At 38.3% G+C, this 13,675-nt stretch overlaps 1 protein-coding gene across 1 annotated transcript; it reads right to left on the bottom strand.

The window, feature by feature from the left end:
* Nucleotides 1-1,305: 1,305 nt before the first annotated feature.
* On the bottom strand, nucleotides 1,306-13,184 carry MMP12 (matrix metallopeptidase 12). The gene is made up of 10 exons (XM_017850091.1): nucleotides 13,083-13,184; nucleotides 11,096-11,343; nucleotides 10,022-10,170; nucleotides 9,812-9,937; nucleotides 6,095-6,256; nucleotides 5,456-5,579; nucleotides 4,509-4,633; nucleotides 3,964-4,132; nucleotides 2,348-2,454; nucleotides 1,306-1,406 (listed from the first exon to the last, which is right to left on the bottom strand). Exons 1-10 carry the CDS (start codon nucleotides 13,182-13,184, stop codon nucleotides 1,306-1,308), a joined length of 1,413 nt encoding a protein of 470 aa, XP_017705580.1.
* Between the last annotated feature and the right edge of the window lie 491 nt (nucleotides 13,185-13,675).

The following is a 13,675-nucleotide window of genomic DNA, read 5'->3' as shown; positions in this document are numbered from 1 at the left end:
TTTCTGCAAACTTAAGTACATCAATCAGCAATGATTTACCAATATATTGAAAACTAAAAGCATTCCACAAACCCCTAAGCTATAAGTGAGAGCTCTACAATGTATACAACCCAGAAGATAGGGGAACTATGTGTCAGGGTAGTGGAGAAAATGGATACAGGACAGGCCAAATTGCCAGAATGATGTGCTCACCATGCATTGTGTGGTTTTTCACAATAAACCTGTGAGGTGGGTGCCTCCTAATTCTACTTCCTCCGAAGTTTAAGGAAGTTTAGATTTAATTGCTTGTTAAGGTCACACAGCAATTACACCGTGACACTTGACTGTGGATTTTACCAGAATGGGAAATTCCCACTTCCTCCCTTCTCTCCAGTCTTGTGGCCATACTCTATGAGTACTCCTTGGGGTCATGTGTAGCCTAGAGAACGCTTTCTTGCCTTGAGACCAAGGACACAGGTGGTGCTACCCAAGTGACCAAAAGAAATCTAAGCTTTTTTTTCTACTTGCTATATTTCTATTCATCCCTTGATACAGTCAGAGAGACTTGTTTTTATTTAGGAGTAGATTCAGAGTCATTTTCAAAATACACATTCTGTTTCTCAAGAAAATATATTAAACACCAACTGATTGTTTTCAATTTTTTTTTTTTTTTTTTTTTTGAGATGGAGTCTCGCTCTGTCGCCCAGGCTGGAGTGCAGTGGCCGGATCTCAGCTCACTGCAAGCTCCGCCTCCCGGGTTTACGCCATTCTCCTGCCTCAGCCTCCCGAGTAGCTGGGACTACAGGCGCCCGCCACCTCACTCTGTTAGTTTTTTGTATTTTTTTAGTAGAGATGGGGTTTCACCGTGTTCGCCAGGATGGTCTCGATCTCCTGACCTTGTGATCCGCCCGTCTCGGCCTCCCAAAGTGCTGGGATTACAGGCTTGAGCCACTGCGCCCGGCCTGTTTTTCAATTTTTTTATTTGAGCCAAAAGAGATATACTTAATTTTAGTTATGCCAAAAGTAAGTATAATTTCTCAGTCCAAGGATGTTAGGAACCGACTTACAGAGCATGCTCCAAAAAGAATTCTCTTGGCCTTTGAAGGTATCTGTTTTCAAACTTAACAGTAGGGTCAAGCAAGAATTGACAATTAGAGTTTTCAAAATTGAAAAATATTATATATTATATAATCATTATCTATGGTTTACAGATTTTATTTGTATGATACATATCTCTATGTAGTGGTACACTGAGGACATAGCAAATATGCAATAAATACTTATTAAACTGAAGTGAACTAACAAAAACCGTTAATTACACCATCTCTAACAACCAAACCAGCTATTGCTTTTCAGTGTTTTGGTGATACGTTGGAGTAGGAAGTCATATTCGAATTGATTAGATCCTTGGAAGAAATAGTAGTATTCTGAAAATGAAAACAAATTAAATAGTTTAATTCCCTACCTGTATTTCTTTACAACAACAATAACACAAATGTGTTTTCATAGATTATCTAGAATAGATGACCTATGGGCTGTGGTTCATGCCCTTTACTACATACTTTGAGAGGCTGAGATGGGAAGATTGCTTGAGGCCAGGAGTTTGAGATCAGCCTGGCCAACATCACAAGACCCCATCTCTATTTTTTAATCAAAAAATAACAAATAAAAAAAAGATGAGATGTGATTTGAGAATGTAAATGTTGGGGACCCTTGGTATCATGCTCCCCAAACATCTACCTACAGCCAGTCATACTCCAAGTGGAGGACTCATGAGACAGGATATCAGACCCAACTAGGGCACACAGGGGCTTTGATGGAAGAAACAACACTGGGGAAGGGAGGGAATACAAACAAAAACTATTGGTCCCTTGAATAGTTGCTTAGGTTGGTCTTGTTTGAAGACATACGACACAAACTCAAGCTTTTCTCAACCCACCCTCAGTCCCCAGTCCATAAAGGCCTATGAGGGCAGAAGGGACTACAGGAAAGGTCAAGAGTGCAAGGTATAGGAAAGGGTGAGACTCCAGACTGCCTGAGTCTTGGCTGCCATGTGCTCGCTTGCACATACTGTGTGGCTGATGTGGTCAAAGGAAATTCCAGAGACTCAGGTACATGGGAAATAGGAACAATCACATTCCTGCTGCCTGGCAGATAACCCTGGGAATACACCACTTGTGCCACCAGCCCCTGCTCATTCTAGCTCTCCTATTCAGAGCCACGTACAGTGTGAGTTTTTCCTTGTGGCCCTGTGGGGAACTGCAGAGACCTGTCCCTTTCCAATTTGGAGCCCTATTCTCTAATCTTAGAGGATGTATAGTTTTGAAATGGCTTTTCCAGTATCTTCATGGTTTCCTCATCTACTTACTATTTTTAGAGTAGAAGACTGCATCAATTTTAGGCCCAATTCCTTGGAAGTTCTTGGTAATCAGTTTGGGATAACCAGGGTCCATCATCTGTCTCCTTTCATCATATCTGAGCAAGGAAGAAACCAGCAGAAACTCAGTCAGAAAGTGGTTTTCCTGACATGCACCACAAACCTACCTTCTCTACTGAAGAGCTGTTCCCCAAAGGGCTTAAGTTGTTCTGATGAAGAAAACCAAGGACCTAAACAGTTCATTGATTTCCTCTAAGTCCCTATAGGACTCAAACCTATGCTTCCTGACTCTGGTTAAGTCTTTTTCCCACTATCCCATAGTACTTCCAACTAGTGCTTGTTCCTGCTTTATAGAGTCTGGCATAGAAGGTGATTTGGCTACAGCATAGGCCTTAGTGACCAATTTTTCAGTTGCCTGTCATTGCCTTCTTTTCAAAGCTATTCACTGAGACAAAAATACCCATTTCCCCAAGAAAATAAACAGGTCAAGGGGCTAAGAGCCGGGGAACCAAAGGGATTTATACACACATGCTTGAGAGAAATTGAAAATAAATCCTTTTGTTTACAGGCTGTATGGTCATATCCTAGTTTCTCTCTTAAATTCTCTTTTACCAGCAAGTGAAAAGAGTTTTGTGTCTCTCTAGACTTCCAAGTGGCAACTGAATCTAACTGTTGTCTTGTTTTTATTCAATTTGGTTCTCTAAGTATTTATGGCTTGCTTAGCATTCTCTCATTGGCCTTTAAGGGAAAAATCGTGGGCCAAGTAGAAGCAGAAAACTAAACAGAACCACTGTTCAGAGGTGAAATGTCAATGTTCATAATAACAGGCTACAGCAAACTATGCCCATTTATGAGCTCTTTGGAAAGTGTTATTTGCTAAAATCAAGTTTTGTTTCTCAAACGGGGCTAAGGGCTGGTGGACAAATTCAAGTCATAAGCACCCGGTATTCAATTGGAATTAGATGTTGAGTTTTAAATGTTTAAGAATAAATAATAGTTGTAAATGTAAGCTTAACATATATGTTACGTCTCATGTCAACCAGGTAAGCAATCTAGGAAATGACTAGCTTACCCAGAAGAAGGAGTAGACAATCCTCTTCTTCAAAATTTAGACACTTGAGACAACAGAGACAGACACTCAAATGAGCTCCTATCCTCACTTGACCATATGACTTTCTTTTAAGGGAGACCTTGCAGGACCTCCTGACCTCCTGTCATTTAGAGGATGGTTTCTCATTTTGTCTTTTGAATCCGGTGATTATAGAAAGGAATCTGGAAATCCATAATCCTCCAAACTGACTGTAGATTAAATACTTGGTCTTGTACATCTATGACACTCTTTTCCAATGTGTTTCCACTATAATAAGATGACATTTTTTGAAGTGTTTTTTTAAAAAAACACATTATCTACTATTTCATATATTAGAAACAAAAAACACAAAGAACTTGGTTGACAACAATGATTTCAGTCCTATATTCTCTTAATCTCTCTCCCTGGAAGGTCAAGGAGTTTTGGGAACTTGCACAGAAAACGTGCCTTCTAGAAAACCTCATTCCATGCCTATTTCACAATCTGAGGGGTGAAATGACCAACCGTTAAAACTCACCTCCAATATTGGTTATCTACGAAGAAGTAGGTCCTATAAAAATGTGGGTTATAAACAGCGGCATCAATTTTTTTCACAAAGTCAGGAAAACCAAAAGAATATATGCTCTTGGGATAATCTGGCTGTGGTCTTAAGTTACTAATTAACCAGTATTTGTCATCTGTGAAGACAAAGAAATAGGGCAAATTTGAATTATACAGAAAGAGTAATAAGAAAATACTGATTTACTATAAACAACATAATTCCTTTCCCACAGTTATAAAATGTATTGCTTATTGATCTTAAACATAGTCTCTTTTCTTTGGTTCCTGTGGTTTTTTTTCCCACAAGTATTACTATTTTATAGTTTACAAACTTTTCCCAGAAATTGTATGTATTACTTAGGTATTTAGGCTATTTTAGTTTACAGTTCAGAGCCACTATTAATAAAATCAAGAGTACTTTCTTGGCCTATATCTATTAAAAAGTACTAGTCTCTTCTTAATTTATTCTCTTCCTTGAAGTAAACTCAATGGCAAAACTAAAGATTAGAAATACCTTTAAAAGAAAAACTTGATTTCTGGCTTCAATTTCATAAGCGGCTTCAATGCCAGATGGCAACGTTGGCCATAAGGAAGAAATTAAATTAACACTGGTTCTTGGTCTCTCAGAAAGCTTCAGCAAGAAGAACCTGACATGAAAGACATTTAACACATGTTATAAAACAATGTAGACTCAAGAACCATGGCATGTGAATAGGAAGGACCTGTGAAAAGACCCAATGTTTCTTTCCATTGTCTTCACATTCTGTTCCATGGATGTCTGATGTTCATGGATCCATAAGAAAAGAATATCAATCAACTCTTTGATAATAACAATGACTTTAACAAGCAATCTGATATACAGAAATACCCTGGAGCTTGGAATCCAGGGATCTAAGCTTCTAGTGTGACCCTACAATCCACTCACCAGTTTTGTAACCTCAAGGAAGTCACCTATCCTCAAGTGTCTCAGTCTTATAATCTCAAAAATGGGAAATATTTGTACTACTTGACAAATGTTAGTCTTCCCAACTGCCCCTCCTTACCACCAATATCTGCTTCACTCTGTGTTCTAAGAAAGAAACGAAAAGTTATCCTGGAATTCTCTCCTCCATAACCAGGAAATCAAGTTTCTTGCATAGGTACTCTTTTACAGTCTTAGTTTCAGACTTCACCATTTTTATCTATAATTAAAATAGTCTGGCTTCTGTTTCCTGTCTTCTGATTCCCCATCCCAGACTCCTACTGCAAATCCTTTTTTACACACCAGTTTTCTAGTTAAAATGCAAATGTGATTACACCTGTCTCCTGCTTGAAAGCCCTTAAGATCTCCTCACTGCCTACAGAATCGAGTCCAAGTTCCTGCTTACAAGTTTCATCTACTTCATTTTCAATTATTTCCCACTGTTCTCTGACAAAAAAAATTTAAAGGCAGAAACTTTAATATTGGTTAGATATGAAAATGATCCTACCTGTCTTTGAAGAAAAAGATCTTATCTCCCACTGTAGTGACAGCATCAAAACTCAAATTGGGGTCACAGAGAGCTGGTTCTAAATGGTCAGGCTGTGGCATGGGTTGGTGCTCTTTTGGGCCTCCTGAAAATACATTTCAAGAAGCATCAGTAAACAAAATCTGCATTTTATTTCAGAGGAGGAACTGTTATTTTTTAAATACTCAATTTTCTTAATGAACATTGCATCAAAATCATTTTAAGCTTTCTATAACGTTCACAGGAAGCATAAAGTAAGGTATTTTTTTCCATATGATTGCAATATCATGGAGGAAGAAAATCTGATTATCTTTGCTTTCCTTTTCCGGTTATAATGGATTATTTAATGTGTGGGCCTTCATCAATAAGGCAGTGGTATCTTGGACAGAAGGAACACGAGACTTGAGGCCTCTGGTTCTGCCTCTGGCTCTGACATTAACCTACTAGGTCTCTTGTCCTCATCTATATAATGAAGGTAATACCTGTGTCACCTGCTACAGAGGGTTCTTATGGAGCTCAAAAAAAGACAGATATTAACATTTTATCCAAATATAGATATTGTTAGACTATTCATAAGAGCGAGTATCTTATTTGGCAAAATGATAAAGAAATTCAACTCACCATAGAGGGACTGAATGCCACGTATGTCATCAGCAGAGAGATGAAATGTGTTGATGTCAACATATTTGTAGGTGGGGAACATTATGGCCTTTGGATCACTGGAATGGCCAAGACCTAAGGAATGGCCAAGCTCGTGAACAGCAACAAGGAACAAGTTTGTGCCTAAGAAGAAACCAATCAAAAGACAGAACGCTGTGAAATGCATTATCATCTTGGACAGTAACATGATATCTGACACAGTGAAAAAGAAACATTTGAGAATCTTTTACTTATTTCTCTACCCTTTTGAATAAGGTTTCTCAACCTCAGCACTACTGACATTATAGGCTAGTAGTCTGGGCTGTCCTATGCATTGTAGATGTTTAGGAATCTCAGGTTTTACCCCTAAATGCAAGTAGCAAATCCTTTTTAGTTTTGACAACCAAAAAATGTCTCCAGACATTGTCAAATATCTCCTTGGGGATAAAATTGCCTTGGGTTAAGGACCTCTGTACTAGTAGACAAATGAAATATATTCTGCTGTAAAAATTCCTGGAATAACTCAGAGCTGCCTTCAACAGTTTTCATTGCTTCTAAATAATTCTCAACTCTCATGACTCAATTCTGGTTTTAGTCTTCATGAAGCTTCACTGGATATAGAAAAAAATGTCTTTAGCAATCATCTTTTCGTAAACCCAAATATAAGGCTATCATTAAGTTTCAGGTACTGTGAGTCACTGAGAAATGTAATACATTATGTCTAATTCCCATACAACTGAAAGGAAACCACCGTGCTCTCCATTACAGATGAGGAAACAGTATCTATAGGATTAATCAAATTAAGTGCTTGAGCCAAGATTAGTGTTTACGCTTTTACTACACATGATTCTAAATAAAATTAAAGAGTCTATATGACTCAAGGAAAGAATGTAAAAAACAAAAAAGAGAAAAAATAACTAATTCTTAAAAGAGTCTATACTTATAATTTAGACATATTTGGACTACCAAGTTACAGTGTTTTCTGTCTTTTCTTTTGAGCCCCACTCAGAGTTTACCATTTTTATCTATGATTAAAATAGTCTGGTTTTATATCTGTCTTTCCTTTTGAGTCCCATAAGAAATCCTTGTTCATTTTTGTGGTATGTCCTAGAGAATACACCTTTGTAGGTAAGAGAAGAGAGAGGAGTGTGTCCCTTCTTTTGAATTTCTCACTATGCAGAATATTTGAAAATTCCTGACTAACAGTTTTGTTTCCTAGTCCAATGCCTTCATTTTTATCTTTTTCTATGACAAAATTGCAGTTCAGGAGAACTGACTTGCCCAGAGTCACACATCACTTAGCTGCAGAGCCTGGCTTTGGAATAGTCTCCCATACCCAAGTGCAAAGAGCCTACACTCTCTTGGGGAGTATCTAGACAAAAATCCTTCAAGAATTTTCTATATCATGGGTCCAGTAACCTTCCCAGCAAGACTGGGAAAAGTAAGCAGTTTTTACAATTGTCCTAAACCTGAACTATTCTCAGTTCCTATAATATGCCTATGAGCCACCACCATTGATCCTCATCTGGAAATAATGGGTTTATGTTTGTATTCTGTTTCTCACTAGATTGTGTGCTCAGGGGTTGGACTGTGTCCTTTTCATCTCTGTACTCAAGTAACTTCATCACCCAAGTAATAGAATAGATCAGCAAGCACTGACCTATTTGTTTATTTGATTTACTGGGTAAAAGAAAACAGGCTGAGGCTGAATGCAGTAACTCACGCCTGTAATCCCAGCACTTTGGGAGGCCAAGGCAGGAGGATCACCTGAGGTCAGGAGTTTGAGAGCAGCCTGGCCAACATGGTGAAACCCCATCTCTACCAAGAGAAAAAAAAAAAATTAGCAGAGTGTGGTGGCCAGCACCTGTAATGTAATCCCAGCTAGTCAGGAAGCTGAAGTAGGAGAATTGCTTGAACCCTAGAGGCAAAGGTTGCAGTGAACTGAGATTGCACCACTGCACCCCAGCCTGGGCAACAGAGCAAGACTCCATCTCAAAAAAAGCAAATAACAGCAACAACAACAACAACAAAAACTGCTGAAAATAAGCATTTTATGTTATAAATAACTTCACCTTTTATGTTATAAATAACTTCACCTTTTGAAAGCATTTAATCAATCCAATTAAAAAATAAGGCAACATGGACAGATAGAAAATACTGCGTTAAGAGGTAGGAATGCATATTCTGGCCCAGCTTTTCCACAAACTAGCCACTAACCTTCTCTTGGTCTTAATTTCCTCTACCTACAGAAAGCTGTGTTAAATTACTCTCCTAAGGTCCATTAGAATTCCAAAACATTTTTTTGAGGCTAACTGGCACATGTATCCCATTTTAGATGAAGGAATTACAATCCCCCAAATAACGTTGGATAAAATTTAGGCACATATAACATGTCTCGCTGAGGATTTGCAGTTCAGCAACTACCTAATCCTACATGATCTGTCTTTTGACAATACAAAAGTCCTCTTCTCATCAAAAACTTTATAAGCCTCAGGCTGTGTGTTAGATTAAAACAGTCTTTCTGGTGGACATAGTATTTATAAAAATATTGCCATCCAACTTGTGCAATATCAGCTAGAGAGGAGGATGCTGAGTAGAGAATATTATTGATGACTTTCTCCCCATTTACTTTCCACATGACGGAGTCATACACTCTAAAATTTCCAATAGAAAAATTAAAAAGGCTTCTGTCTTGATGGTTAGGATTTTCCCATGCTAGTGATTCCCCTAAATAACAGGGGAGTTTAATTAACCCCATGTCAACTATCTGCAGGGGATAGTAAGTTACTGTTCTTCTGTAAATGCCCCCAAGGTATTAAATGTTCAGTTGAACATTCTGAAATTTTTATCCCAAGACCACTTGAAAGTACATGACTGTATAATCTTGTGTTTCTCTATAGGGATATCTAGATTCTCTATAACTTTTTCTTTCCTGGTCACTATGAACCTAAGAAATTGTCAGTATATTATGAATCATGCAGATGACCATCTTATCCTCTAATTGTTGGCACACACAGAATTAGTATGTGTTTGTTTTTGAGTTTATGGATTTCACTAGGTCAAGAACTTATCACCTAGGCTGGGCACAGTGGCTCACACCTGCAATCCTAACACTTTGGGAGGCTGGGACAGGAGGATCTCTTGAGGCAACATAGCAAGATCCTGTCCTTACAAAAAATAAAAAAACTAGCCAGATGGGTAGCACACACCTGTGGTCCTAGCTGCTAGGGAGGTTGAGGTGGGAGGTTTGCTTGAGCACAGGAGTTCAGGGCTATAGGGAGTTAGCATCATGATATGTCACAGCAGCCTAAGTGACAGAGCAAGAACTTGTCTAAAACAAAAACAAAAACAAAAAACTTACCACCTAAATAACAGCTTTTACCTTTTCATATTATGCTTCTTAAGGTTCCTCTGAGGTTATGCTAATGAACCAGCTCATAGTTCATTGCATCCTCGTGGATTGTTAGAACTGACCTTGAAGATGATCTAGTTTAATATCCTCAATTTATAGAGGGTAAAATCGACACCCATACAAAGTGTTAAATTTCATTTAGAGGCAAAATTATAATCAGAACAAGATTTTCCATCATATAATCATTTGTCAGAATGTAGTCTCTCGAAACCAGAATTTTGAATTTGTCAGGGTTTTTGTTGTTTTCCTTTTCTGTTTGCTTAGTTTTTTTTTTTTTTTTTTCCCACCTTCAGAATGTGTAGTCCAAAATTCGTCATCATCAAAATGTGCATCCCCTCCAATGCCAGATCCAGGTCCAAAAGCATGAGCTATGGTTCCACCTTTGCCATCAAAAGCATGGAAGTCTCCATGAGCTTTTGGAAAAGGAAAGAAAATTAGTCCTTCTATACATCCTATAGATCATGCCAAACGACAAAGATGAAGTACAGGTTCCCTACCTCCACGTGCAAAAACCACCAAAATGTCAGCCACGCCTGTGTTAATTCTGCTGAATTTCAAGGGGGTAACATTACTCCATACTTGGAAAGCTTTCTGGATTGCATAGTCAACATCCTTACGGTTCATGTCAGGTGTGTAATTATTGATTCTTTATCATTAAAAGAGAGAGAAAATGTATGGAAGACAGTGTTAATTCTGTCTTACCACAATACTTCATTTTTTTTTTTTTTTGCTAGCACAATTGGAAGATGGATCATTTCATAAATCAGGAGTCCAGATTTTAAAACTTGCTTCATTAAGTACAGAAACATTTTTTTCTTGGACAGCTTCCTGCTTAACCAAAATCTAACTTAATTTCTTCTTATTTAAAACTCACAGATCATCACTGTGAAGGATTTGCTTTCATAGATGGTTATGCTTTTTGCTCCTGTTCCCAGGTTCTGCATTTATCCATCTTGACTACTCTATAAACTTCCCCTGTCTCTTATTTATAGTAAATTATCTTATTTATAGTAAATTTAGCTTCATTCTCCTTTTATTTGCAGAATTTTTTTTTTTTTTTTTTTGAGACGGAGTCTCGCTTTGTCACTTAGGCTGGAATGCAGTGGCACAATCTCGGCTCACTGCAAGCTCCACCTCCTGGGTTCACACCATTCTCCTGCCTCAGCCTCCCGAGTAGCTGGGACTACAGGTGCACGCCACCACACCCGGCTAATTTTTTTTGTGTTTTTAGTAAAGACGGGGTTTTGCTGTGTTAGCCAGGATGGTCTCAATCTCCTGACCTCGTGATCCGCCCGCCTCGGCCCCCCAAAGTGCTGGGACTACAGGTGTGAACCACCACACCAGGCTTATTTACAGCTTTTAAAATCTGCTTTGGACTGGCAAGCCAAACGATTCTCCCCCGAGTGAACAATTCTTCCTTCTAGAGAAAATGAATCTTAACAGAGATAGCACTAACAATTGAGGGAGGCTACTTTATTTACTTCCAGATTTAGGGCTGTCTAACTGGTTCAGGTTAGAAGTCAGACCTATGGGAAAGTAGAAAAATACAGGGCGACATACACCAACATTACCTGTAGGTGATATAATGTTTCCTCCATACCTGCCCCCCTGGCATTGCCCTGAAATGATGGACGTCGGGGACTCCACATCGAGGTGCGTGCATCATCTCCAGAGTAGATGTGTCCAGTTGCCCAGTCACTTTCAGCCCCAAGAAGTGCTGCATTTCCTGGATTTTTTCCTTCATTAAGTTTCCACTGTATTTCATTTTTGTCGCTCGAAATTTCTTCATCTCAAGGCCATAAAATCTTTCTAAGTATCTCTGGAAAAAAATACATTCAGCAATGCATAATTATGCACAGAAAAGTTTCTGTTGGGAGCTCCACATATATGACTCAATGGCACACTGATGCTTTTGGACCAGGAATTTTGCACATCTTACTCACAGGTTACATTATTGTTGTTTGGACAATTAATTATAATCAGGAAAAAAATCTTAATTTTTTGTACTATCGCAGACATGTCAGCCAGGAGCAGTAGCTCAGGTCTGTAATTGCAGCATTTTGGGAGGCTGAGGCAGGAGGGGTGCTTGAGCCCAGGAGTTCAAGACTAGCCTGGACAACATGGCGAAACCTCCTCTGTACAAAAAATACAAAAATTATCCCAGAGCATTGGTGCATGCCTGTAATCCCAGCTACTCAGGAGGCTGAGGTGAGAGGATCACTTGAGCTTGGGAGGTAGAAGCTGCAGTAAGCCCTGATTGTACCACTGCACTCCAGCCTGGATGACAGACACAGACCCTGTCTCAAAAAAAAGAAAAAACAAACAAACAAAAAAACAAAGACATGTCATAAACTACTAGCTAGATCTATTCCCGGAATCCCAGTGGAAATATCTTTTTTAAAACATCATTTATTCATTTCTAAGAGACAGGAGTCTCTCTTGGTCACCCAGGCTGGCCACAGTGGTGCATACCTGTAATCCCAGCATTTTGAGAGGCCAGGGTGGAAGGATAGCTTGAGCCCCAGAGTTTGAGACCAGCCTGGGCAACAGGGTGAAACCCTGTCTCTACTAAAAATACAAAAATTAGCCAGGAGTGGTGGCATATGCCTGTAGTCCCAGCTACTTGGGAAGATGAGGCAGTAAGATCACCTGAGCCCAGGAGATGGAGGTTGCAGTGAGCCAAGATCGTGCCACTGCATTGTAGCCTGGGTGTCAGAGTAAAACCCTATCTCAAAAAAAAAAAAAAAAAAAAAAAAAAAAAAAAAAAAAAAAAGAGAGAGAGAAAGAAAGAAAAGAAAAGAAAGGATACATGAATTATTAATGTTATTCATATAAGTTGGGACACAAATTTCTTGCTTAAAAACTCAAAGCTAAACGAAATGGACAACTATGATAAATGTTAAAATCATCTTAAAAAATAGGGACCAAACTTTTTTAATTAAGGAAAAGAAATTAAGAATTGAAAAAAAAAAATCCATAAAAAATGCTATAAAGATGGGCCCAGCATGGTGGCTCACACCTGTAATCTTATCACTTTGGGAGGCTGAGGCGGGGGATTGTTTGAGCCCAGAAGTTACAGACCAGCCTGGGCAACATAGTGGAACCCCATCACCATAAAAAAGAGAAAAAAGCTATAAAGATATATCTGAGATAACTGAGGGTAAAGGGAATATGCTTAAATTATCATGGCAGCCTGAAGTGGTTATATTAATCCAGCCATTGTTCAGATCTCAGATTATTAACTGGCATTTAATGATTAGTGTAAAATACCATAACAGAAGTGAACGCCAATTATATTGAATGGAAATTTCTTGGCCAAAGGGTTTGAGAAGAAGAAACACGTTCACTTGCCAATTTCATAACACTCCTTCAAAACCAATACCTCTTTTGTATATTCCTCTTTGGCAAGAAAAACAATACTGAAAGCAGACAGCCTCCTAGACCAATTTTCAGCTGATACTTAAACGCAAACAAACAAACAAACAAACAAACTGGTTAATGCAATAAATCTTAAAGACAAACATCAAGCTAGATAAATACTGTAGAGTCCATACTTACTTCACCAAATAGCACATTATTTTTTTCCAGGCTTGTAGAGCTGTTCAGGGGAAGAGCTCCAGAAGCAGTGGCCTGCAGGAGCAGTATTAGAAGAAACTTCATTGTAAACTTCTAAGTGGATCAACTCAGTTTATTCTGTTCCTTTCTAGTCTAAGTTCCTGAACCGTTCCTCTTTATATAGCCCTTAGTCCAAGCTCTGTGAATATGAATCCCATGAATGACTCATAGTTGATATCATCCCTTGATTTATCTCAAAAACATGCAAACAAAAGCATGACCTTATTCAGACGACAATGGATCAATTAGCATCTAGTCCATCACTCAAGCAATTCAGAGTATGTACCTTCAAAATGATAAATAAGCCCCTACTTCCACCTATCCTACGAAATAAGCCTTTGTAAAAGAAATATCAAGCAACTAAAAGAGAAAGAGAGCTTAAAATATATTTTCTTAAAGCCTGATATTCTCAATTTTCATTATAATACTTTTCTTATATTCATTATAGATAAAAAAGTTTTAAAGTAAATGTTGAAAGATTAGATAAAATCCTTTTGCTGGAGTAAATGAATGCTTTTTTTTTTTTTTTTTTTTTT

The sequence above is a fragment of the Rhinopithecus bieti genome, unplaced genomic scaffold (assembly GCF_001698545.2).
Source record: "Rhinopithecus bieti isolate Rb0 unplaced genomic scaffold, ASM169854v2 scaffold_33302, whole genome shotgun sequence".
Lineage (NCBI taxonomy): Eukaryota > Metazoa > Chordata > Mammalia > Primates > Cercopithecidae > Rhinopithecus > Rhinopithecus bieti.
The sequence above is the reverse complement of the archived record's forward strand: the minus strand, read 5'-3'. Positions and strand labels throughout refer to the sequence as shown.

What these genes read in the sequence shown, in the direction of transcription:
- MMP12 (XM_017850091.1), bottom strand. Translation starts at nt 13,184, where the DNA reads ATGAAGTTTCTTCTAATACTGCTCCTGCAGGCCACTGCTTCTGGAGCT. An exon ending in GGTGGTTTTTGCACGTGGAG is followed by an intron (nt 9,938 to 10,021) that starts GTAGGGAACCTG and finishes CTTTTCCAAAAG; the next exon opens with CTCATGGAGACTTCCATGCT. An exon ending in GTAGATAACCAATATTGGAG is followed by an intron (nt 2,455 to 3,963) that starts GTGAGTTTTAAC and finishes TTCCTTGCTCAG; the next exon opens with ATATGATGAAAGGAGACAGA.